This window comes from Monodelphis domestica, chromosome 1, assembly GCF_027887165.1.
Source record: "Monodelphis domestica isolate mMonDom1 chromosome 1, mMonDom1.pri, whole genome shotgun sequence".
NCBI classification, from domain to species: domain Eukaryota; kingdom Metazoa; phylum Chordata; class Mammalia; order Didelphimorphia; family Didelphidae; genus Monodelphis; species Monodelphis domestica.
The window spans coordinates 266074269-266102200 of NC_077227.1; the positions used below are offsets into that span (position 1 = coordinate 266074269).

Here is a 27932-nt window from a genome sequence, read left to right on the forward strand (position 1 = left end):
AATCAATACACAATGTGGTGAAGTATTTAGTCAGATATATAAATAAGGGAACTAAGTTTTATGTGAAAGGAATCAGGAAGAAGTAGCAGTTTGATATTTTATGCAATTTCAAATATTTTTACTTCAACACTACTGAAAAGTTAGATTCAATCTGCATTTGATTCTTGTTTTGTATTGGTGTTTTTACATTCATCTTTGGATATAAAATATCCTTTGTGTGTTTAAAAGCTGAGATCAATTTACAGAATCAAAGATTCTGAGCTAGATGTGACCATTGACACCATTTACTTAGAAAATGAAAACTTTAACAAAGTTTTAAAAAGTAAAACCTTTAGCCTCAATTTTTGTCACCTAATACACATTTCCTTTCCCCCATTAACTCTTTGTCTTTACCAGTTATCATGTGAATCTTTATTATAAAAATGAAAGGCATTGGATACAGTTGTCAATCAAAAGAATCCACGGATAATGGGCCCACAGATAGTCAGGGGTCATGGAATGAGGTTAAAACAAATTGTAGGAAATGGGATCTAGCAAACAATGGGATCACAACATTTAAATAGCTGGCAAACATTTTGGGGGCTGGAGTAGAATCTCTACATTTAATCCAGTCACTAATCGTACAGTGAACAAATTGGAATATTATAAGGGAAGATCTATTCTTTTCTTTGTTCCCCTACCCTCGACTACAAGGTAATTGATGATTAAACTTAGCATGTGACCTATTTAGCCTATTACTAAGTTTCCTGTTTTTGTACAGAAGGGGAATTATGGCTAATTTAAAAAATGACAAGTACTGAATACCTTGTTCCAATCTTCATGGGACTCTAGAAATTCTGCCCTTCACACTTTGTCTGCAAGATCCCATATTTCACTATCCCTGTGGTGTGGTTTCCCTCTGTGTGGAAAAGGTCCAGATATCTCAGTCTTCATTGATTTTAATTACGAACCAACACTGATTTTCTCGTGCTTCTCTCACACTTCTCCCAATTCTCTTCCTCCTTACCAATGGAAACAAATAAAAAGGAAGAGGGGGAAAAATAAATATTTACTAGCTCTGTTTGAGAAGGAAGGGTCTAAATCTATGCAAATTATCTACAAATAAATCATACTCAAATATTTGTTATCTTTATATCTATTTCAAAATAGAAAGACAGGCTCCTGTTGTGTAAGCCCTGGTTTAGGAGTTAAGCAACCTGGTTTTCTCCTAGATCAAACACTAAGTCATTTTGTGGCCTTGACATTTCACTGCTTCTTTCTTGGTAATGGAAATCTCTTTATAAGGCCTCACCTCTGCTTCTTGGAGGAATATTTTTGAGAGTATTTAGATGAATTCCAAGAATACTTAATTCTTTTTTTTTTTAAACCCTTACCTTCCGTCTTGGAGTCAATAGTGTGTATTGGCTCCAAGGCAGAAGAGTGGTAAGGGCTAGGCAATGGGGGTCAAGTGACTTGCCCAGGGTCACACAGTTGGGAAGTGTCTGAGGCCAGATTTGAACCTAGGACCTCCCGTCTCTAGGCCTGACTCTCAATCCACTGAGCTACCCAGCTGCCCCCCATACTTAATTCTTAAGAAACAGGAATAAACATAAATACAAGAAGTGGTTTTAATGAGGCAGGTGGGTGGCACAATGGATGGAATATGGGTCTTCAGTCAGAAAAAACTTGAATTCAAATCTGACCTCAGGCTATGTGAGCCTGTGCAAGTTTTAAAATCTCTTTTCAGTTTTTAAAAATCTATATCATATGGCCAATAATAGTACCTACCTGCCAGGACTGAGATAAGGGTAAAATGAAATAATATTTATAAAATGCTTCACAAACTTCAAAATATCCTATAAATGCTATCTATTTTTATTGTTAATGTGCTGTTAGAAGCCAAAATCTCCACTGCATTTGTTCAAATTTAATTGCTCATAATAATCTAACTAGATTTAACTAAGTCAGAAATGGCAAAACTTCAGTTTTTCCTCTCACTGAATTTTGTAAAGCTGGAAGAGGCAACCTCAGATGTAATCTAGGACCAACTTACCCAAAGCCATTTACAACCTGATGGGGAGGGTCCAGCCTTTGCCAGACACCTCCAATGATGGCAACACTTCCTAGCTCAATGAAGAAGCCTCTTTGATTTATAGGAAGCTCTGCTAGGTTGCTTCCAACCTACCTTTTTTTCCTCTATAATTACTCTTACCTATTTAAAAATTAAATTAATTATACAATTATATTTGGAGCTCCAAACTTTCTATCCCTCCCTCCCAAATTCACATGAGAAAAAGCTAACATTTGACCCAGTTATATATGTAAAACCACACAATGCCTACTTCCATATATCAGTTCTTTCTCTGGAGGTGGATAGCATCTTCTTTCATAGGTCCTTTGTAGTTAATCTAAATATTCCTATTACTCAGAATAGCTCAGTCATTCACAGTTACTCTTCCAACAATTTTGCTCTTTTCATTCTTCATTATTTCATGCAAGTCTTTTTCTAAAATCAACCCATACATCATTTCTTAAGGTACAGTAGTATTCTGCCACCATCATATACCTCAGTTTATGTATTAATTCCCCAAATGATGGGCATTCTCTCAATTTCCAGTTCTTCGCTCCCACAAGGAGAGCTGCTAGAAATATTTTAGAACATATAGGCTCTTTTCCTTTTTTTTTTTCCTGATCACCTTGGTAAACAGACCTAATTAGTGGTATTACGGAGGCAAAGGATATAAACAGTTTTATAATTCTTTGGCAATAATTCCAGATTACAAAATGGTTGGATTAGTTCACAGTTCCACTGAGTGTATTAGTGTGCCAGTCTTTCCTCATTCCCACCAACATTTGTTATTTTCCCCCTTCGCTCATTTTAGCCCATCAGATAAGTATGAGATGTTATCTCAAAGCTGTTTTAATTTGCATTCCTCTAGTCAATAATGATGTAAAGCATTTTATATGAAAATATATAGCTTTTATTTCTTCTTCCCCAAACCGGCTGTTATGTACCTTGACTATCATTTGGGGAGTGATTCACATTCTTATAAGTTAGACAAAATTATCCATATATTTGAATATGAAACCTTTATCCAAGAAACTGTCTAAAAAATCCTCCACCCCCAGGTTTCTGCTTTCCTTCTAATCTTGGCTGCACTTTTGTTTGTGCAAACACTTTTTAATTTACTGTAATCAAAAGTGTCCATTTTAGGTCTTATAATGCTCTTTATCTCTTGTTTGTTCATAAATTCTTCAATATGTAAATCTGGTAGATTATATGTTCTTTTTTAAATGTTCTAATATATTTATGAGATCTCCCTTTATGTCTAGGTCTATCCATTTTGACTTTATCTTGCTAAATCATGGAAGATATTGGTCTATATACCTGTTTCTGCCAAACAGCTTTCCAGTTTTCCCCACAATTTTTACCAAATAGTGATATATTGTAGTTTTCTAGATATTTTATTTAGGATTTGTGCATCAATATTTATTAGTGAAATTTTCTTTTTCAAATTTTGCTCTTTCTAGTTTAGGTATCAGCAGCATATTTTTTTTTTTTTATAAAAGGAATTTGGTAGGATCCCTTCTTTGCTTATTTTTCCAAATGATTTATCTAATAGTATAATTAGCTGATTTTTAGTCATTGGCAGAATTCACTTGTAAATCTATCTGGTCCTGATGTGTTATTTTTTTACTTAGGAAGCTCATTTATGGCCTGTTCAATTTCTTTTTCTAAAATGGGTTAATTTAAATGTTCTGTTTGGTCTCCTGTTTAACCATTTTGTAAATCTTTTTGTACTATTCTTCCATTTCATTTAAATTGTTAACCTTATAATCATATAATTGTGCAAAATAACTCCTAACAATTGCTTTGATTTCATCTTCATTAGTAGTATATTTATCTCTTTTAATTTTTGATACTAGTGATTTGATTTCTTCTCTTTTAATCATATTAACTAATGGTTTATCTATTTCACTGCCTATTTTCATAAAATTGTTAGTTTTATTTATTAATTCAATGGTTTTCTTACATTCAGTATTATTAATTTTACCTTTAATTTTTAGGATTTCAAATTTTATTTTTAATAGGGGATTTTTAATTTGTTCTTTTTTCTAGATTATTAAATTGCATACTCAATTCATTGATCACTTCTTTATTTTATTAATATAAGTACTTAAAGGTAAAACATTTCCTTTGGTTACTGCTTTTTCTGTATCCAATAAGTTTTGTTATATTTTCTCATTATTATCATTCTTATTAATTAGATTATTTATATAAAGAAGATTATTATCTTTTTTTTTAAACCCTTACCTTCTGTCTTGGAGCCAATATTTGGCTCCAAAGCAGAAGAGTGGTAAGGGCTAGGCAATGGGGGTTAAGTGACTTGCCCAGGGTCAAACAGCTGGGAAGTGCCTGAGGTCAGATTTGAACCCAGGACCTTCGGTCTCTAGGCCTGGCTCTCAATCCACAGAGCCACCCACCTGCCCCCAAGATTATTATTTTCTTTAACCACCTTATTCTTTAAATTTAGGTTATTTAGTCTCCAACTAATTTTCAATCTGTTTCCATAGTACTTTATTAAATGAATTTTATTGCTTCATATTCTGAAAAAATGTATTTAGTATTTCTTCTTTTTTTATTTAACTATAAAGTTTTTATACCTTAATATGTACTCAGTTTTTGTAAAGGTATCGGGTACTGCTGAGAATAAGGTACACTCCTTTCTCTTCCCATTCAGTTTTCTCCAGATATCTATCATATCTAACTTATCTATGATTTTATTCATATCCTTTATTTCATTCTTATTTTTTCTTGGTTAGATTTAGTTAGTTCTGAGAAGGGATGGTTAAAAATTTCCTGTTATTATAGTTTTGTTATCTATTTCAACCTGTGGTTCATTTACCTTTTCCTTTAAAATTTGTGGATGCTATAGCATATGGTACATATATGTTTAGTATTGATATTATTTCATCATCTATGGTACTTTTTAACATAATGTAATTTCTCTGTGTATCTCTTTTAGTTAATCTATTTTAGCTTTAACTTTGTCTGAGATTGTGATTGCTACCTCTGCTTTTTTAACATCAGCTGAAGCATTAAAAAATCCACCCCAGGCCTTTATTTTTACTCTGTGTGTCTCTCATTTTTTAATGTGTTTCTTATAAACAAAATGATGTGGGATCCTGGTTTTTGAATCATTCTGCTATCCATTTCCATTTTATGGATGAGTTCATTCCATTCACATTGAAAGTTACAATTAGAATCTGTGTATTTTGCTCCATCTATTTTTCCTCCTGGTTTATCCTTTTCTTTTCATCATCTATCTCCTTAGAAATCTAATTTATTTATGATCAACACAACCTTATAAGATACTCTTCCTTATTCTCTTGCCTTGCCCTCCTATTTCTTAATCTGCATATCTTTCTAAGTGTCCCTCTCTTTATCTTTTCTTCTTGTCCTCCTATTTCTCTGAAATTAAGAAGACTTGTATTGCCTACTAGATATATGTTATTCCCTCTTTAACCCAGTTCTAATGAGAATAAGGTTCCCAGACTATCCATGCTTCACCCTTTCCCCTCCATTGTAATAGCTCTTCTATTAAAGACTCTTTTGCATGAGATAATTTGATCCTTTTCCCCTCTCCTTATCCTAATTTGTTGTTTAGGATCAGTCCATTATTTTCAACTCAACCTTAAGCCTTCTTTGTATGTATAATCTTTCAAAGTATCTAACTAATGATAACATTCTTAAGAGTAACAGATAACATTTTCCCACATAAAAAGTTTAAACTTATTAAATTCTTTATAATTGGTCCTTCATGTTTACCTTCTTATGTTTTCCCTGAATTCTGTAAGCCAAATTTTGCATTCAGTTCTGGTCTTTTCCTCAAGAATAAATCTGAAAGTCTTTAATTCCATCTAATATTAGTTTTTTTTTTCTCTTGCAGGATTATATTCAGTCTTGCTAGGTAGTATATTGTTGGTTGCAAATTCATCTCCTTTGCTCTTCAAAATATCTTATTCTATACTCTAGTTCTTTTATATAGAAACTGATAAATATATTATGTTGTTCTAACTGTGGCTTCACAATATTGAAATTATTTCTTTCTAGTTGCTTTTAGTTATTTTATCCTTGACCCAGGAGATTTGAAACTTAGCTATAATGTTCCTATGAATTTTCCTATGAATCTTGGAATCTTTTTTAGGTAGTGATGGGTGGATATTTTTTCAATTTCTATTTTACCTTCTAGTTCTAAAACTTAAGCAAAATTTCCCTTAATAATTTCTTGAAATATAGTATTTATACTGTTTTTTTAATCACAAATTTCAGGTTGTTCACCAATTCTTATATTATTTTTTCCTTGATCTATTATCCAGATTAGTTATTTTTCTTATCCAGATTAGTTATTTTTCTTTTTTTTAATTTTATGGTGATTTATTTACAATAGAAGGAAGAAATTAAGAATGAGGGAAAAGGGAAATGATCTACTCCTGAGTTCAGAGGCCTCTCAGTCAAAGGGCTTTCTCATAAGATTAAATCTAACTCAGAAGATTAAATCTAACTCAGCTTCCAGTTACAAGACCTCCTCCAAGATGAGGGGCCTTCTTGGAGGCTGGTTCCTTCAGAAAGATCAAGGGAAAGGGAAGTCAGCCTTAACACATGGTTGCCCAAGGGAGATTAGTTGTTTTTCTAACACAATCTTTCATATTTTATTATATTTTTTCTTTTAATTTTAAAAATTATTTCATGATGTCTTATGAAGTCATTAATTTCCCATTGCCTAATTCTGATTTTTAAGAAGTTATTTCCTTCCTTGAATCTCTTTTTCCAATTGATTGACTTTCTTTTCCTTATTTTATTACATTATTTATTTTTCCTAATTTTTCCTCAACTTCTTTTATTTGATCTTTAAAGTCATTTTTAAAGCTCTTCCAAGCTTCTCAGTTTGAACACTGATTGTTTTTATCACCATAGCAGCTATCTATGGTCAGGCTCTTTGTTATTTACTCATCTTAATAGCCTATTTCTTGACTTTTAACTGTGTTGTGGTTAGCTCTGCTTCTATCTATCTGTGGGGGATTATGTTTCAGGCTGCAGGTTTTTCATGCTGTTATTTTCTGAGTTCAATCTAAGGATCTTTGATCTCTTTGTTCTTCTAAGACTCTATAATCCAAGGCAGGTATGGTAACTGCTATTAAAATGCTTTTGTTTTTTGCTATCCCTCCTATAGTCACAAGCATCAGCTCATCCTTTTGTCCTATAATCAAAATCAGGGACTCCACTCTGCTGTGATTGACCACAACCATCAGGGACCTCTCCCCACTTCAACTGCACTCAACAGAGTGTACTCACTTCTGTTGCCAGAAGTCACACCCCAGGACTGTGTCTGATCAGTGCATTGTGGGTCATGTAATCTTCCCCTAATTATCTGTCTGACCGCCACACAATCCATGGGAGAAAATCTCCTGAAGGTAAGATTGCCTCAGAAACAGTTGCACCTCTATCTCACCTTGCAGTTTGCTGATTCAGTGGTATCTGCTTGGGTTTAATCTACTTCACTGGCCAGACCACCATCCCAGGGAAGTCAGTTCTTTCCTTTCCTCCAATTTGTCTTGGACTTTATAGCTGCTTTCCCCCAACTTTTAATTACTTCTGCCATGGTGGAATTTGTGAGAGCCAGGTAATTTCCAGGCTTATTCTACCACCATCACACAATTCTCTTCTATCCTAACTTTTATTAGATTTCCTATAACCAATCTTTAGCTGCTGCCATTATTATAGAAGTATCTTCAGGCTTTTTATCTCTCATGCTTCCTTTTAGTAGAAATTCCTCCAATAACAGCTATCCTTTTTTATGGAAAGTGGGAAATTTTTCAAGTTGGAATAAAAGTTGATAAACTTCAAGAAATAAAATATGTAACAGCTACTATCCTGGTCCCCCCCCCCCCCCGCCCCACTGAACAACTGGTATATTATGCTTCACCCTTAGAGTTCTCTGTTGAGTGATGGTCTCTCATTTCTACTGTTAGCTCAAGCCCCAACCAATTGTGCTTCTCCAATTTTAGATGTGTCCAAGCAATTTAATAAGATCACCCAATGATTTCCTGAGTTAAGGAAAACTGGGCTGCTCCATTCCAAATCCTTAACTTACTCAATACTACTACCCTTTCTCCTTCCAAAAAAGGAGGACATTTTTTAAAATTCAGAATTTTTAGCAGACTTTTTATTTACCAGGATAGAGTACTGAAAGGGATTAGGTCAGTGCCAGAATTTTGAACTTTACTAAAATTCTCATTGGACCAAATCAGAAATACTATAGTATAATGGAGAATTGGCCTTGAAACCAGGAAGACTTTGGTTCCATTCCTACTTCTGAAACAAGCTGGTTCTGTAGCTCTGGGCAAGTACCTGAATCTCTAGTGCTTTCAGCAACTCTCTAAGATTATAACTTGCAGAAAGGGTATCAGGCTACATTGATTGATAAAACTTCTCAGTGGGAGCTCCCAAAACCATGGAAATCATAGAAATAATCCTTATTCCTTTTTTTACAGAACTTTATTCCCTTTGACCAAATGAGTTTTAAATTTTTGATTCTGTCAACTTGGTAAAACACAGAACCACTAAAGTTGTCATAAAACCAAATCTTTAATCAGGAAAAGGGACAAAGTCTTAATATTCAACTGCCCCATAGAGCCAAGTGCTAAATACCATATAGAGTCAAAACTCTGGGGGACAGTGTCTCTGAGAGAATCACTGCCAAAGATGATTCTCCAAAGAATAATAGAACTTGGGGGCTTATATATCTTTTGGGGGAATATAGTACAGTGAACATACACTGAATAACCATTCAAGTAGGCTTGGGAAAGAGGCTCTAGCTAGAGGCTAGGGTGTCAGGGAGTAGCCTAACTCACAATGGATACAAAAGGATATTTACTGATAGATGTTGATCTTCTGTGGAATGGATCTCTGATACTATGGGGAAAACTTCTAAGACAAAAAGGGTGATTGAGGATTTGAGGATTTCTATCACTCCTATTCAGGACACTTAATGGACACTTGGTGATCCCTAGTCTAAGACTAGATCAGTTTGGGATTTCTAAAGGCAAGTTCCCAAGGGACAAAAGCAAACTTTTTGACAACTTCAGACAGTAAATTATTTTCCAGGTAGGTCCCATGATCCCAGACTCTCATGGGAAATCTGAATGTTCTTTTCATCTTTCCCTGAAAGCCAAGAGCATGATGAGAATCTATGGTGATGCTGTTTGTCAATGCAGACATAAGCAGGCTTGGTCATTCCAAATATTTAGACTGAGATCTGACAAGAACAGACTGGCTTCCTCATTGAACAGCTCTAATTGCCTTGGCTAATGCACTGGTTCTGCTGTGGACTGAGTTACTAATGTTCTTTGCAGGATGAGGGCTCTCTTAACTAAGGTTAGAGGCTTGCGACTGTTATTTATTGATATTAAATCTTTCCTCATATTTAATCCATCCTTCAGAGCTGACAGTTACATGGAGGTAATAAGAGTCTGCTTTTTCTTTTACGTATTAAATTCTTAATTGACAAGGGATGAAGAAGTGCTTTAAAAAATATCTTCATACGTTCACATGGAAGAGACCATGAAGACCATCTAGTCTAATTCCTTAAGGTGAGAGACAGGAAAACTGAGGACATTAAATTGTCCAAGTTCACATGAATAGTGAGCATCAGAGGTAAGATCCAAAGTCCACTGTCTATGCCTTTTCCTTTGTACTATTATCTCCCAAAGTACTCATTTCCATTAAAATGGAAGTTGTTTTTTCCTTTCCAAACTGGAGTTTAAAGTTAAATTCAGAGAAATAAAAAATAACCATTAAGAAAATGGTTCCTATTCAGTAATTACAAGTGATTAAATATGAGCTTCATTGTGAGCAATGGAAAATAAGAATTAAAATTATAAGATAAATTTTGGAAGATAAATCTTCCAAAAACAAATGATTTGTAAAGGATTGCTGTATATATATAATGTGTATGCATGCATGTGTGTACATTTGTGTATATATGTAATTACATATGTATTTACATATCATTAAAGAGAGAATAATTTAAATGACATTAGCTTAAAGAAGAAAAATGTTTCAAGGACCAGGTTTTGCTATGAATTTATTTTCCTTGAATTATTTACATTTCTGATCCTACTGATATAATAGGGACTTGTGATGTGGCTGTAGAATAGCTCTGTTCTACAGAGTCTTAGAAGCCTCTGAAAATCAGTTGAAAGAAGCCTTTCAAATGAAAGTTTCAACAATTGTGGACTTTGAAGCTTTGGCAATTTAGATAAGAGTCTCTATGTTTGCTTAGCTCTATTTTTTTTTTTCTAATGGTGTACTTCAGAGGTGTCAAACACTCCCACAGGCTCCCACCACTCCCAAGTGGGGGCATCAGATTAAAATGTAATTAGGTCTTATTTAATAATATGAATAAAAATACAATAGAACATAGTTAATGTTAATATGTGATGTAATGTTAATGTGTTAATTATAGCTGTCAATATGCAATCAACAAGGATTCTTACCATTTAGTGGTCCTTTTGACCCCACTGTTATACATCATTCTACCCTTCCAGAAGTTTATTCATTTGGACCTATGAAAACTTTGGTTACCAAAATTTAAATAAGTTAAAAATATGTTGAAATTTGGCAGCCACTCCCTGAAGTTATAGTACATTTATCTGGGTTTGCTTATCTTCAGAACAGATGATTCATATGTGATTGAACAAGATGTGATTAGAGTCAAAAAACCCCAAAGAAATACTGAAGATTTAGAGTAAAATGCTTATCTAAGGATCAGGACTTGACAGACAAGATATTTTCTGCAAATATGAGATATTTTAAAAATTGCTTTATTATTAATAGTTTTCTTTAGTAGAGTTGAAAAGTAATAAGAAAGTAAATAGCTGGATAATACAATTTATTAAATATTTATTATGTTCCAGGCACAGTGCTAAGTACTGGGGATTCAAATACAAGAAAACAAGATGCTCCCTACCTTCAAGGAGCTGACATTCTAATAGAGAAACACAAAATATAAAGAGGAGTTAGAATATTGGAGGAGAGGCAGAAGGATAGCCATATAGGACCAAGGCTGCTAGAGAGAAGGTTCAGAAATTAAATTGAACTGAGAGGAAAGTGAGCTTGCCTAGAGCCCCTCATGAAATGCTTATCTTTGCCACAAACTCACCCATCAGGAAAGCAAGTCCCAGGGTAGTGACCAAGGTGGGCAAGATTGCTGATGAAGGGTTATGGTACTTGGCAGAGTCAAGTGAACTGAGAATTAAAATGAGTTTAGCTCAGACTCCTCATGAAATGGCAATCCAGGGATTCACCAATCCGGAGAGCAAGCCCCAGGGTACAGGCAGCTCCAGATGGATAATAATGGGTGAGGATAGTGATGAGAATAAGTGTACCAGATAACCTTGGTTCTATGTATAAATATATAATTATCACACTTAGAAACTGAAACACAGGTGTTTGGCTCCTCATTTTATATTCCACAAATCCTCCCCCCCCCCTTCTAATGATGACTTTCCAAAAAGCAGAAACATTTTTACAGGCAAAAGGGACTTAGCAAAAGTACCAATGTCTAGCATATTTCACGAGGACAGGATTTATTTTTCAATCTCTCCGTGTTTTAGCACAGAGCTCTCTGCACATAGTTCACTGATGAACATAATCAGTGCTTTGCTGAATTGATTTGAATAACTAGCCATCAATTTTGCTGACTGGGAGAAAGGGCTGGCTATTGGGGAAATTCATCATAAATGCTATTTGCTGACAGGGAACTGAAGGTCAATGGGAACAAATTTGCTCTCTGATTTGAATTATCTGATGATGCTTTCGAGGAAGTAGAATATTAGTATTTGAAGGCAGGATCCCCAGGGGCCTTCTAATTTAACCTCTACCCACAGAAGAATTCCCACTGTAATACAGCTGGTCATCCAGACTTTCCTTGAAGATCTCCAATCCAACTACCTCCCAAGGGAGTCCATTCTATTTTTGGATAGTTCTAATGGTTAAGAAGTTGTTCCTTATAACAAGTCTAAATTTGTCTCATTTTAACTTTCCTCATTGTTCCTATTTGACGTGTGTTTGTGTGTTTTGAAAACTGGAAATTTGGGTTTTTTTTGAAAATTATATTTAACTTAGAATATTTTTCCATGGTTACAAGATTTATGTTCTTTCCCTGCCCTTTCCCAATTCCCCTTCCATAACCAAAGCACAATTCCTCTGGGTTTTACATGTGTCATTGATCAAGACCCATTTCTATACCATTAATATTTGCACTAGGGTGATCATTGGAAATTAGTAAGGAAACAAATTTAGGCAATACTTTTTCTTTATGGCTCTTTAAGCTCCACGAGGGCAAGACTATTTCATTTTTAAATTTTGTTATCCCTAGTGCTTAGCCCAGAGTATCATATATGGTAAGCAGTTTAAAAATGTCTATTGTCATATTATTAGTTTAAAAGGTATCATGGATAGTCATTGAGAACTGGGTTAAGTTCTGCCTCTGAAATAGTACTAGAAAATCTCAAGGAATATTGTCCAGCTAAATTCAGAGGGATTCATCAGAAGAGTGTGGGCCAACAGTTTTTTCCTATCACAGAAACTTCTATTGACAATAGATTAAGATGTGGACACCTGTAGGGTGCAGTTAATCCACATCCATCAAGGGTAGTGAAAGTATGGTGCTTGACATGAAAGTGACTTCAGGCAACCTGCTTAACTTTTCAGAGTCCTGAACAAATATCTAAGGCTATAAATTACTGGCCTGCTTTGGTGGAGGAAATGTGCTAACCAGTAATTCCCTTCACCAAAGAAATCGTTACATTTGGAAGTCTTGTTCCACACATTCCTTAAACATCCACCCCAAATGTTGTTAGTTTAGGCACTTGAAAGCACACCATGGGTAACTTGGGTTGCTCACAGCACTATCACATTGGTTTGACTTAGATTTTAAGACTTCAGTCATCCATATTTTTACAGCACCCACCACATTACCATCCACTCTTTGGTTGACACCCTCTGTGAATTTCTGTGGCTGAAAGAAACTGTTGACCCACTCTGCTGATGAATCCAGAAATTGCATTCCACTGATATGTCCTTTAAGCACCCCAGGGGCATCTTCATGCTATTGTGAACCACCAGAGGAGGATTTCTGGGGAAGAAGAGGAGGAAGAAGAGAAGGAGGAGGAAGTGGAGGGATAAGAGGAGGAAATGAATGAGAAAGAGGAGGAGGAAGAAGAGGGGGAGCAGGAGGGGAAAGATTTTGGGGTAGGCTTGGTATTTTTTGTTTTAAAGTATAATAACAACACATTTACTCTGAAGTATTTTTAAATTTTTGCCACAAGAATTGCTATAGTAGCTGGACTTGGAGGAATTCAAAGTGTCAGATTAGTCAATTTATAAGAAATAGATAACTTGAACAGTAGTTGTAAACCGTCCATATTGTAGTTAAAAATAAAAGCATAAAGTTTTAGATTCTTTTAGACATACATTTATTCCTTTCTGCCCAGAATTTTTGGAACCAACAAATAGGGCAATGAGAAAAGATCAATTTTCTAGTTTTAATAAGAATAGATAGGAGATACTTCTGGTGTCTCCTGAAACTACCAAATTTTTGAAGCCTAGTAAGCTCCAAAGGATCATGATTTATAATTTAGAGGCCAGAAGACAGGAAGGTGCCCACCAGTAAGACAGAGAATCTTTTATAAAAATTTATATTTATTTTACCTGTATTGGGGTTCTAAAAATCTTAATACTTAGAGTTATTAGAGTATGGAACTGCAGTCAGTAAACCTAAGTTGACAGAGACAGAGTAAAGAAAAGTATGGAGGGGTTAGAGGGAGGGAAAGGGAAGCAACCAGGCAGTAATAAAATTTCTGTATTTGTATCCCCTTCCAAATTTTCTTCTTGCATTTGAAAACATTTTGAGACTTCTTCCTCTTGTCTATCCATTAACCTACCTTCTTTTTCCCAACTCCCTGTTTGAAATCCTTTCTCCTAACAATAACCAAGGAAAACAAATCAAAACACTTTATATCTAAGAGTGTAACCTCATTCTGTATTTGCAGTCACACCATAAGAAATTATGATTATGATGTCTTCAGAGAAATAGGGAAAGATTTCTATGAACTGGCATAGAATGAAAAAAACTTAATTGGTGACAAAAATGTGAGGAGGGAACAATTTTAGAAGATCTCAAAACTAATCACTCCTGACTTTCAAAATGATGATGAAGCACTATATTCATTAGCCAGTAAAGTTGTTCAAAGTTTGAGTTGCTCTCAGGTAAAATTACTCAAGTCTCCAACATCTAATTTTCTAAAAACTGTAGTACTGCAATTGGCCACCAGAGGGCACTCACCCTACAAACTCCGAGGTTGCTACTGGCAATAAGCCATTCAAACCCGCGCCCCAAGTATTGGGAATTATGTAAGGAATGAAATTGAATATTAATCAAAACACTAAAAAGATAAGATTATAGATAGTTCCAGAGTTCTTAGAATATCCCTCTCCGGCCGTTATTTCCCACATTCACAGGACTCAGATTCAGCAAGCAGTGGCTATCTAGGTAAGTGAAGGTAGAGAACACATAAGGAAACAATTTGACTGTTACTACCTTTGATATTTCTGCCATCTGAATCAAACCAGCTCTCCAAACTTCGTTCCTTTTGCCCTCCCAGGTCTTATGGAAGAAGAAGGCAGACTTTTGGTTCTCTCCAATTTATCTCTCATATTTCATGTTCATATGTGGTTGTTAGTGCGTTGTCTCTCCATTGCAGGGTTGGCATCTTGAGAGCAGGAACTATCTTGTCTTTCTTTGCATCTCTAGTATCTGGGGTTAGTGCTTAGTACACAGTAGGTATTTAATAAGTGCTTATTGACTGAATAACTTTCTCTAAAAACAAATAAGAGGAGAACTACAGTTCTGAGATTCTAGCCCCAAATCACAGTACATAGGAGGGGAAATCAGGGATGGGGGGAGAAAATAAGTCTTTCTCTCTACCTCATCAGTCCAGAGACATCACAATATAGCTACTAGTTAAGTTTCTCTGGACCATTCTGGATTCTCTGTGAAGCAAGTCTCTTACAATCTCAATGAGCTGTGCCTGGAGTGACCATGCCTGCCAGCTTCCCCTCTCAGTGCTAGCAGTTGTCTGCTGCTTAGCCTCCTGGTAATCAGTAGCCCTAGCACCAACTGCAGCCATGGAGCTTCCTCCTCATGGTGATCAGGAAGTTCAAATCCAAGAGCAGTGGATGGAAAGGAGAGCCGGCAAATCCTGGGTATCAGTTTATAAATCTCATGCCCACTTCCATTCCAGCATGTGGCTTTCTGCTGTAGAGACCACTTCAGAGAAGAAATCTGGCTTCCTTGTCCATTCTATATCCTAAAAAGGATTTAAGAATGTTTTACTTTTTTTTTACACTGCCCCAGGACCTCCATCATTAGGGAATCAGAATATGGAAGTGTCTTACCAATTCTGATTCCCTAATGATGGAGGTCTTGGGGCAGTGGGACTTCATAGAGAAGAAACAATGATACAGAAATACCTACTACAACATATTATTGCAAAATGCTTTTATTGGAGTGAGCACAAGATGTATATCTTTATAATGGGAGAGAAGCAGTATTACCCAGCAGACCTCTGGACAAAGGAATTAGGAACATAATTAAGGGATGTATTTGACTGGAGTCAGATTTCCCCCTGAGAAATCAGAGAGATACTTATTTCTTTGCCTGTCATTTCAGTAGGAGATTCTAGATGGCATTATTGCAGCCTAGTGAAAATCTAATTGCTCTATACTCCTACTTCTAATAGGGTACTAATAGGGTATATTTCTATCTGGAAAACTAATAAAAAGACAACAAATTCCCTAGATGCCAGTATCAAGATCAATCCTGAAACACTTAAGTCAGCACTCTGAAGGAAGCAACAACTTGATGTCACAAATAAGACAATCTGGCCAATGCAATAATTGATGGAGGAAAAAACAAAACAAATTATAAAGATGTGACCAAGAATTATTGACTTCTATTCCAAGTAAAGATAAAGAGAATGCACAACATGTTTAATATCCAATAGAGCTCAAATATAAGAGAGATAAAAATGAAAGTGGAGAAGGTAATAAACTGGAAAAGCACTGCTTAGAAATAGAAGTTTTGATTTTTTTACGTTTTATTGATGGTTTGTGTCCAAAAATCTCAATAATTTGTAGAAATTGTGAACCTTCCTTGAAATAGTTGGGGTTTTTTAAAAGCACCAGTCTGTCAATTGTCTTTATAATTGGAGAGTTCTTGAGTATTTGGGGAATGACCAGCAGAGGGCCTTTTATTTAAAGGGGAAAGGTGTGTGTTGAAATGGTTTTTTGGTGTTTTTTTTTTGGCTGTGGTTCTCTTAGTATGTATTCTCTTCCTCATTTCATTTCATTTAGATGCCTTCTGTCACTAACTGTTCCTTCACATTTGATTCCAAGAGGTGGCCTTATTCCTTCAAAAAAAAAAAGTTTTTTTTTACTTGTTTTTTGGTGTTTTGCTCTTATTTTCCTTTTAAACAACCATGCGCGCTCCTCTGCGCGCGTGCACGCGCGCACACACACACACACACACACACACACACACACACACACACACACTACAACTACTTCTACACTTAGCAAAGTCTAACTGATGAGTATAGGTTGGAAAGATAAGGAAAGTGGGAGAGAGTTGGGGAAAGGATTCTAATGCCTAGCATACTTCAGAAGCCCAGGGAGCAGCAAAGAGGATGCTAAAGCTCATGCAAAAGGTTCACCTCTTTATGGCCTCCTGAGCCAGGCCACAGGCTTATTATGCCATGAACAATCTGGAAAGTTCCCGAGTGATCTGGGGTTTCCAATACAGTTGTCATGAATGGATGACTCGACTTCCTGAAGTCAGTGAGTGACCTGAGTCAGATTTGGGAAAACCAAAATGGTGGAGGATCACTTCCCCAAAGCACTCAGCTCTTATGCAGGAGCTGTTGCTGGAAGTGGGTGGCTACAAGTCAACCACTGAATGGAATTGTTGCCATGTTGCTTGTTCTTGTGATGATTCAAACCTTAAGAGTGGCTCCCAAATAGCCCTTGTCTGGCAAGTGGGCTGTGGTAGAGGATCACCAGAGACTTGTCTCGGGGGAAAGAGGTGCCAAGTCACAGAGCCCATTTGTTTTTTTTTTTTTAAATATATTTTATTTGATCATTTCCAAGCATTATTCGTTAAAGACATAGATCATTTTCTTTTCCTCCCCCCCCCACCCCCCATAGCCGACGCGTAAGTCCACTGGGCATTTGATGTTTTCTTGATTTGAACCCATTGCTTTGTTGATAGTATTTGCATTAGAGTGTTCATTTAGCGTCTATCCTCTGTCATGTCCCCTCAACCTCTGTATTCGGGCAGTTGCTTTTTCTCGGTGTTTCCACTCCCATAGTTTATCCTTTGCTTATGAATGGTGTTTTTTTCTCCTGGGTCCCTGCAAGTTGTTCAGGGACATTACACCACCACCAATGGAGAAGTCCATTACGTTCGATGATACCACAGTGTGTTTGTCTCTGTGTACAATGTTCTCCTGGTTCTGCTCCTCTCGCTCTGCATCACTTCCTGGAGGTTGTTCCAGTCTCCATGGAACTTCTCCACTTTATTATTCCTTTTAGCACAATAGTACTCCATCACCAACATATACCACAGTTTGTTCAGCCATTCCCCAATTGATGGGCATCCCCTCATTTTCCAGTTTTGGGCCACCACAAAGAGTGCAGCTATGAATATTTTTGTACAAGTCTTTGTGTCCATTATCCACAGAGCCCATTTGTAAAGGATATCATGGGACAATACTACATGGCAACAGAAAATGTGAGAGTTCTTAGGATTTTTTAGCATTTGGCTCTGTTGATCACCCTCTTTTTAATATACTCTTCTCTCTAGTGTTTAGAGCACCATTCTCTTCTGATTCTCCTTCTACCTAGCAGACCACTTCTTCTTAGTCTCCTTTGTTGGATCCTCATTCAGGTGGATCTTTAACCAGAGGTTCTAGACCTTCTTTTCTTCTTTCCTATACTACTTCACAGTGATTTCATCAACTCCCATGTGTTTAATTATTGTGTCTATTCTGATGATTCTCGAACCCTCCTACCCTAACCTCTCTTTTTAACTAATCTCAGATCTCCAACTGAATTTCAGGTGCCTCAAACTAGATGTCCAGTAGACATCTTAAATTCATTATGTCCAAATGAACTTATCTTTGTCTCTTCCAATAGAATGTGAGCTCCTTACCCCAAGGTAAGGAGGGCAAGGACTGGATTTTTTGTTTGTTTCTTTGTTTCTTTGTATTGCTTTTTGTTTATTTGGGTTTTGCCCCCTTTTGTAGCTCTAAGCCTTAGCAAAGTGCTGGGTACATATTAGGACCTTAATAAATGGTTATTGCTTGAAGTGAGAACACTGGATTTAGACTTAGAGGACCTAAATTCACCATTTAATACCAGACTGAGTGAGTCACTTAAACTTCCCTGGGCTTCTGTTTCCTTATCTGTAAAAAGAGGTGACTTAACTAGATAACTACATAAGACTCCTTTTAAGTTCTAGATCTAGAATCCTATGACTCAGGTGACCTTTGGCAGGTCACTGGAACTCTCTGGGTGAATATTTCCTCATCAGAAGAATGGGGTTGAGGTTGATTAGATGACTTCTCAGATCACTTACAGCATTAAATCTTTTATCTGAAATAGGTTCCTGGCTCTGCCACTTACTACTCACTTGACCTTGGACACATCAGGTAACCTCTTTGGGTCTCAGATTTTTCACCTGTAAAACAAGGGGTTGGACTAGATGACTTCTGAGCTCCTTTCCACTTCTAAATCTATCATCCTATATTGTCATAAATGGCCATCTCTTTAATTTCAATATTCATTCTAATAATGCTATAATATTGTGAAAGAAAATGAACCGCCAGTATGCTATATTGATACTCTTGAGAAAATTAAAAACAAAAAACAAACATACAAACAAAAAACAGTTAGACCTTTAACAAATTAACTGGCTCCTTGATGGAAGGTTTACTTAAGATAATGGATGAGAATTGTACAAATGATACGTAATGCATAGTACATTTGTATCTGTGAAAGCATTATACACAACAAGAAATTCAAAGATATTCCAAAGTATTTAAAAGTTATGGCAAAATAAATCCATATTCTCTCTTTCCATAGTGCTACAAGTCTATATAATTTGCAAAAATAAAAAATGAGGAAAAACCTTGGGTTGCTGAAATACTTCAGAAACTTGTTTTCAGAGGAATGAAGGAAATTAACAGCCTCCTCATGAAAAATTTACAATAGGGAGAAAAATAGAGTTTTCACAATTCACATTTGGCCATGGTAAAATTGTTTTCCCTGCAAATCTGGAGAGATTTGAGTGTAGAAAATTTGTTAGCTTGCCTCTAGCCTGATTTTCCTAATTTTCTCAAAGAGCAGCTGTGTTTAATGATGACAGTGACAACATTTTGCCCAGGAACAGATTTGGTGATAATCACTAAAAAGAGTGCTGTAGAACTTGATATTTTCAGGTTCTGCCTCTAGGGCCTCTCTGATCATGCAGTAAATAATAAAATTCAATTTGAAATGGAGTTCATGCCTTTCTTTGTTCAGTAAACATTTAAAGAATTCTTACTATATGCAAATTTCTGGGCTGCTTACTTAGTTGTTGGCTAGGGCTATTCCATAGGATAGACCCCTCTAATCTAATCCTATAAATATATTTTTAAGAACCTACCATGTGAAAAGCCACCATGCTAAGTGTTAAGGAGACAGACAAAATGAAAAAACAGTAGTCTCTTATCTCAAGAAGCTTTACTTTATATCAGAGGGGGAAAAACTTGTCTCTCACCCTCCAGTTTTGTTCCCCTTTCTAAGATATGTGGTGCCCAAATACTTCTTACTTTAATACCCCATATAGATTTACCATACACACACTTCCTTCTTTCCTTCCCTGTCTTTGTTCCTTTATTCCTTCTTCCCTTTCTTCCTCCCTTTCTCCTTTCTGCTTTCCCTCACTCCCTCTCTCCCTTCCTTTGTTCCTTCTTTCATTCCTTCATTTCTTCTTTCTTTCTTTCCTTCCTTCCTCCTTCACTCCCTCCCTCTCTCCCTCCCTCCTTCCTTCCTTTGTTCCTTCTTTCCTTCCTTCCTTTGTTCCTTCTTTCCTTCCTTGCTTGCTTCCTTCTCTCCTTCTTCCTCCATTCCTTCCATCATCTTCCATCTTGGAATCAAAACTGTGTACTGGTTTCAAGGCACAAGACTAGGAAAGGCTAGGCAATGGGGGTTAGTTAAGTGACTTCACCAGAGTTGTTACATAGCTAGACAAAGATAATCTTTCTGAGTTATGTCACTTTCCCATTTCTTCTGCCCCTTTCAAACTTTCTTCTTTTTTTCCCTTCCCCCATCAAAATTCTTGTACCATCATAGCTAAGGTCTCTAACTGGATGTTTCATGGATAAGTTACTTTATCTTTCTGAGCCTCAGTTTCCTTATCTGTAAAATATGGTAGATTAAATGAACTCCAAGATACCTTCCATATCTAAGAACCTCACTTTTTTCATCTCAAGATAATGAAAATTATATTACATACCTCAGAGCATTATTATTGTTCCTGAGTTTGTCTTGGCAGGAAAACTCCCAAGCATTTGGTATGGTCTACAGTTATTTTGAATGGGATTTCTCTTTCTATCTCTTGCTGTTAGCCTTTATTGGTATTATAAGAAAATGCTAATAATTTGTGTGGATTTATTTTATATCCTGCAACTTTGCTGAAGTTGTTAATTGTTTCAATTAGTTTTTTGGTGGATTCTCTAGGATTTTCCAATTCTCCAATATGATGGAATATATTATATCATTTGCAAAGAGTGATAGCTTTATTTTCTTATTGCCCATTCCAATTCTTTCCATTTCTTTTCTTATTTCTATAACTAGTATTTCTACTACAATATTGCACAGTAGTGGTGATAGTGGGCATCCTTGCTTCACTCCTGATCTTATTGGGAAAGCTTCTAGCTTATTCTCATAACAGATAATGCTTGCTGATGGTTTTAGACAGATGCTATTTGTCATTTTCAGGAATGCTCCATTTATTCCAATGTTCTCTAGTGTTTTTTTTAAAAGGGATGAGTGTTGTATTTTGTCAAAAGCATTTTCTGCATCTATTGCTCACAGTGCTATTATAAAAGAGGAATGAAATAAGGTATCCAAATGTTTAGTAAAGAAATATAATAAATAATAATAAATGTATGATTGTTATTAATTCACAATGAGATGCAAATGACTGGAAACAATGCAATATTTTAAAATATATATTGCTACTTCCTCCCAGAAGCTGTGGGTGTCACAGAGTCTTGTGCCAAAGGAATAAATATTCAATGAGGGAATTTTCATAAAGTTGGAGGGGTAGTGAAAAGGGAATCCTCAAGAAGACCTCTAAAATTTTCAAATCATATCAAATAAGGGTAGTCCTGTTATGTCTTTTTAAAAGAGCTCAATTGGGAGGGATCAAGTGGAAACAGGGCAGATAGAGAATAGAAAAGACAGTAGAAAGAATCTAAGAGTAATGATATAGTGTAGCTCTTAGACTCTGAACACAACTCTAGAAGAAGAGATTGAAATGACGTTCAGATAATTGACAAAAGCTCTGGCAGAGTCTTTCCATTTGACTGTCTTAAAGAATACTATTCATCTGGATGAACCTGATATGTTTTTTTTTAACTCCCACTAAATTATAGTCATAACTTCATATTTCTTAGTTCTAAGACTATTTTTCAAAAAGAAAAAGTATATTACAGAAGGTAGTGGGATGAAGGAGGAGGCAATAGTCTTTGTATTAATTAAAGAAAGGTATTGTCATCTAGTTGAATTCTCAGAGAAGACTGTGAGATTCAGTTACTCTGCCCTTTGTCTGACAGTGAATTCTTATACTCCTGGGAAAGCCACTCATCCCATGCTATCATCACTGGGCTCCTACAAGGCACTTAGGGATTATTAGTGAAACAAAATATTTAGAATTCAGAAAATTTTTTCTTGAGATCTAGACTTAGAAATGAAAAGCTGTGAGAATGTTTTTATATTTTATTTATCATAATAAGAGACTCATAGGGATGTAGTCTATCTTTTGAAGCTCCTTGATAAGTATCTTTACCCTGTGTAAAGTTGAGACGGGTCAGGGTTTTCCTGCAGGTAGGCAAGTCACTTTCTAATGTTCTTTAAGTTCTAAGGGATTTCAAGCTTTGAGGATAAATTAGCTAGGGCGCTTTTTAAAAAGCCAAGTAAGTGATGAGACAAGAAGAAACTTGGAGGACCCTAGACTACAATATCAAAATATAAAGCTTGAGATATCAAAAAACAACTGGATAACCAAGATCAGGAGGGAAACAACAAACTAGGGGAAAAATTACAAAAAATTTCTCTGATAAAGGTTTCATTTTTCAAATATCTAGAGAACTGAGTCAAATTTATTAGAACACAAGTCATTCCCCAATGGACAAATGGTGAAAGGATATGAACAGGTAGTTCTCAGACAAAGTAACTAAACCTCTGTATAGGCATGCAAAAAAATGTTCTAAATAACTATAAGTCTGAGAAATTCAAATTAAAACAACTCTGAGGTACAATCCCACACCCATCAGATTAGCCAATATGAAAGTAAAAGAAAATGATAAATGTTGGAGGGGATGTGGTAAAATTGAGTCACTAATGCATTGTTGGTGAGGTTGTGAATTGATCCAACCATTCTGGAAGGCTATAAAACTGTGTATACATACTCTTTGACCCAATAATACTAGGTTTGTATCTCAAAGTGATGATAAAAAAGCAGAAAGGATCTATTTATACAAAAATATTTTAGTAGTGGAAATTGAGGGAGATGTCCATCAGTTGGGGAATGGTTGAACAAATGGTGATATATGATTTTGATGGAATACTATTGCACTATTAGAAATGGTGAGCATAATAAATTCAGAAAAAACCTGGAAAGACCTCCATGGACTAATGCATAGTAAAATAAGCAGAACCAGGAGAATATTGTATACAGTAACAGTAATATTGTACAATGATCACTGGTAAAAGACTTAGCTATTTTCAACCATACAATGATTCAGGACAATTCTGAAGGATTGATGATAAAGAATGCTAAACACTTCCAGAGAAAGAACTAATGGAGTGGGAATGCAGATCAAGAAATACTATTTTTACTTTAGTTTATTTCTTTTTATTTGGGGATTTTTATTCTTTATGAATATTCTCTCATGACAATGACCAATAAGGAAATATATTTTGCATGATCACACATATATAGCCCAGATCAAATTGTTTACCATCTCCAGGAGGGAGGAGGGAGAAAAGAGAGGATGATAAGTTGGATTTTATCTTTCAGAAAACATATATCAAAAATTGTTATTACATGTAATTGGGAAAATAAAATATTAAAGAAAAAGAATTGGAGATGAGAAACTGGTAGTTAGTAGAGAGGTCAGGGTTGAATCAATAAATCTGAGAATCATCAGTATTGAGATGATAATTGAAGACACAGAAACTGATAAAATCACAAAGTGAAACAGTGTAGAGAAGAGAAAGTCCAAGGGAGAACCCTGTGGTGTGTGGCTGTAGTTAGTGGTCAGCAAAAATTACTGAGCAGAGGTCCTAGAAGGAGGTGGAGAAAATAGCGTCATCAAAACTTAAAGATAAGGGAGTAGTACCAAGAAGAAGTGGGTGACTGAGTGTTAAAAAGGTTGCAGAAAGTCAAGAAGGATATTATCAACTGTTATACATCTTGTTATTATCATTCTTTACCTGTTCCCAATAGGAGAACTGTATTGGAGGAAAAGCCAGACACTCTGCTCTTAAAATTTTGTTATTCTGTTGTTTCAGTTGTGTCTGACTCTTTGTGACTACATTTGGGGTTTTCGTGGCAAAGATACTATAGTCTACCAATTCCTGAATGGACTTCGAAGAGTGCTGATCTGTCATCCAAAGACCAGACCAGCTTTATCCACAGAATGATAAATTTCTTGACAATAAAAACTCTTATGATTTGCATCAGTCAAGTCATCAAGCATTTATTAAAGGTTTACTATTTTTCCAGGCATTGGGCTAAGTGCTGGTGATATAAATACAGGCAGACACAAAGTTCTTGCCTTCAAGAAGCTGTTGTCCAGGAAGACAACATATGAAATGGAGCTGAACAATGGGAATCAGAAGCTTATCTTGGAGAGGAATGAAGAAAGATGACTAGCCTAGACCCTTCCTCAAAATAAAGGTTCTAGGAGGAAGTTACCAATAAGAGAAGGTGGATGAAGGAGAGGAAGGATCTTCCAGGGTAAGAAAAGTATTCCTATAAATGAAATTATAGTTCCTATAAGTATAAAAACTTTGTCTTAGTAGGTTCAGTCAATTCTGCCCTTTGGAGGTCTTTTAGGGTACTGATTCTGTAATCCAACCTATTAGTCGTTTTTCTTAGGTATTTGAAAAATATGTTATCTATGTATTCATTCAAGTCACTGACAAAAAATAGTGACTACCATTGGGCCACTGATACATTATAGAACTTTCTACAAGAGACCTCATTCCAGGTTGACATCATTCCATTACTGTTTGTGGGATTTTCAGGTAAATAGATCCAATAGGCAATATGGAAAACTGTCACCTTCTGAGTTTAGAGACAATACTTGTGCCTCTGTAGCCTCCTGGAGACTGACGGAAGTACAAAACCATCAAAGAGTGGCTAAGGAAGAAATGATCAACAGTGTAAAATGTGGCAAAGAGGTCAGGAAGGATGATCCACTGATGTTAAGAGAGGTCAAGCCTGATTTGTGCAGGTCTGGTAACTCTATTTCAAGATAGAAATGAAAACAATGCAGTTATAAAATATCTGATGGTAAACAAAAGATTTACTTAGCCATAGCAAGGGAAGGATATTCCAAGCCAAGAGGGAGCCTTCAGCAGAAATATAGCACGGATTCAGCAGGGCACAGCTTCCTGCCTTTGTGCTATTTGTGATTGGCTGAATTTAGAAGCTTGAAGGAGGATACAGAGGGTTACTTATGCCCAGAATTTTGTACTAAGGAAACTAGAAAACTACATCAGTGGACCAAGCTTTTAGTTCCTTAAACCAATTAATTCTCAAGGATGTGTTTTCATTATCTTAAAAAAAACAACCCTTTACCTTCCGTCTTAGAATTAATACTGTGTATTGGTTCCAAGGCAAAAGAGCAGTAAGGACTAAGCATTGGGGGTTTTAACCTCCATTGACTTGCCTAGGGTCACACAGTGAGGAGATGTCTTGAAGCTAGATTTGAAACCAAGATCTCCTAGGTGTAGAACTGGCTCTTAATCTACTGAGCCACATAGCTGCTCTCTCATTAGTTTTTTTTTTTTTAACCCTTACCTTCCATCTTGGAATCAATACTAGGTATTGGTTCCAAGGCAGAAGAGTGGTAAGGGCTGGGCAATGGGAGTGAAGTGACTTTCCCAGGGTCACACAGCTGGAAAATGTCTGAGGCCAGATTTGAACCCAGGACTTCCCATCTCTGGGCCTGGCTCTCAATCCACTGAGCCACCCAGCTGCTCTCTCATTAGCTTTTAAAGGAAACACAAATGCTACTCTCTCCTGGGTGGAAGTCTGAGGATATTGTTCCCACCATCGATGTCATAGGAGAAGTTTCAGAGGGAAGAAAGAGATGCAAGGGATTGAAGAGTGAATGATGGAGAGCGAGTGGAGGTAGCTGAATGTAGACTGTTCTTACAAACATAGGAGCAACAGGTAGGACCATAACCAGGTGTAGCTGAGTCAAGAGAAAATGTTTTTTAGGAAAGAAAATCTAAGCATGTTGTAATCCAAATAGAAGCTGGCATTAAAAAAACAAATTTAGATATTCTTACGAAACTCGTGTACTCTAGGTATTGTAATATCATTATTCACATTGGACACATGAGGAAACTGGCATTAAGGAAGTGACTTTCCCAGGCCTTTATAGCTACTGTCTGAAGTTAGATTTGAACCCAGACATTCCTGACTCTTGGTCGAGCTCCTTATCTACGAATCTTAAATGATCTCCCAAAGATGTAAGAAAAGCAAGTTACTGATAGAGAGTAAGGTCATAGAAGTAACAGAATTCAAGGAAACAGATGAAGAAATTGCCATTAGCTGGGAGATATAAATATTTATCAGAATATCATAAGGCAAATGAGGCCTTATTCTGGGCCCTGATACAAGAAGGTATGCTTTTTCTACAGGACAATACACATCTCCTTGGACAGGGGGTGACTGTTCAGTTCATTCTCCTGGGGCAGTGATGGCAAACTTTTTAGAGATGGAGTGCCAGACCTCATCCCTATCCAACCCACCCCAGACCAAGTGCCATGCCCCTCCCCCCATGCCATGCCCCTCCCCCGCTACATTCTGGGTATGCCCTGCATCCCCCTTACCCTGCACAGGGGAGGGAGGAAGCATTCCCATTGAGCTGCTGGGCAGAGGAGCAGGGGAAGTGAGGGATATTCTCAGGTAGTGCAGGGGGGGAGGAGAGTGGCTCAAGTGCTCCATGCCCTCTAGCTGTGCTGCCCATGAACCTTACCCCTAGTGCACTCCCATTGGCTGCTGGGCACAGAGGCAGGGGATGTAAAAAATTGTTATCAGGCACAGTGAGGAGGCAGAGGGGAGCAACTCTACCCAAGTCCCTTTGCCTTTGTAAGAATGATTTCTGGGGTGTGGAGGGGTGGGGGAGGGTGACCACATGCCCACAGAGAGGGCGTTGTGTGCCATCTTTGGCACATATACCATAGGTTCGCCATCACTGTCCTAAGGGCCTACTTTCTTCACAAAATCCAGGAGCCAGGGTTGAATGGTCTCTCTTAGAGGAACTGGACTTGCCATCAAATTGTTCTCTACATTACAACCCTTTTCCACAACTCTTTTTGCTTTGAGGTAAAAAAGTTCCCTGGCTAAAAGTATTTAACAAGCAGTGTGACCCTGGGCAAATCACTTAACTGTGTTTGCTTCAGTTTCCTCATCTATAAAATGAACTGGAGAAGGAAATAGCAAACTATTCTAGTATCTTTGTCAATAGGTCATAAAGATTTGGACATGTCTGAAACAACCGAACAACAACTACAAAATTCATAATTATAGCTTTAGTGTTTATTCTCAAATGTGTCAGCTTTTTATGTTCATTTGATGAATTTCAGCATTGGGGGTTTGGGATTGTTTTCTTTTTGGAATATTTCACAAAATGAACCATTAAATTTTTAAAAATAACTTTTGAATGTTTTTAGATAAAATGTAATTTCATGGGACTGAAGAAACTGTAGATGGATTTCACAAGAGATATTTTTAAAATTACATGTACATTTAGTTTTTGTAATTGAATCATTTTCTCTTAAATGATCCCCAAGATCCCATATAGCTCTAAAATTCTTATTCTTTATGGAAATCCATTATATTCTTATAGTAGTTTTAATTTCACTTAGTCAATATTTATTTAATTGATAATAGTTCCTATCATATTAAGTATTTCTGTAATCTCCCTGGTGCCTCTCTGTTAAAACCAGTAGTTAGCTATATTAAAGCCAACCTATATTTCCTAGATAACTTAACCTTAGTATTTTAAGAAAGAACGTAATTCTTGTAAATAAAATAAAGAGAATTATGTGGATAATTATTCCTCTAATTTATTTGTTTTATATGTTCGATATCAATTTTCTTTAAGTAGGTCACAGTAATAATGCCCAGGGACTAAAAGACTCCATTCTTAAAAACAGTTTTTAGGAGAATCTAAGTGGCTCAGTGGATGGACCATCAAAGCTAGAGCTGGGAGGATCTGGGTTCAAATTTGACACTGAGCTGTGTGACCCTAGGCAAGTC

At 36.3% G+C, this 27932-nt stretch overlaps 1 protein-coding gene across 7 annotated transcripts in view; it reads right to left on the bottom strand.

Annotated features, from left to right (window-relative positions):
- Positions 1-200: 200 nt before the first annotated feature.
- The window catches only part of CCDC198 (coiled-coil domain containing 198), an 84639-nt gene continuing 56907 nt past the window's right edge, over positions 201-27932 (bottom strand). Inside the window, exons 7-8 of one of the 7 annotated variants that reach the window (XR_008914986.1) lie at positions 18741-18842; positions 201-1001 (exon numbers count right to left, since the gene is read on the bottom strand). Coding sequence is in view for 5 of the 7 variants with exons in the window: in XM_007472945.3 (XP_007473007.2) it covers positions 923-1001 (79 nt within the window). In the remaining 2 variants the exon portion in view is untranslated. The remainder of the gene's footprint in view (positions 1002-18740; positions 18843-27932) is intronic. The other 6 variants (XR_001626729.2, XM_016428621.2, XM_007472945.3 and 3 more) reach the window with 6 other exon arrangements.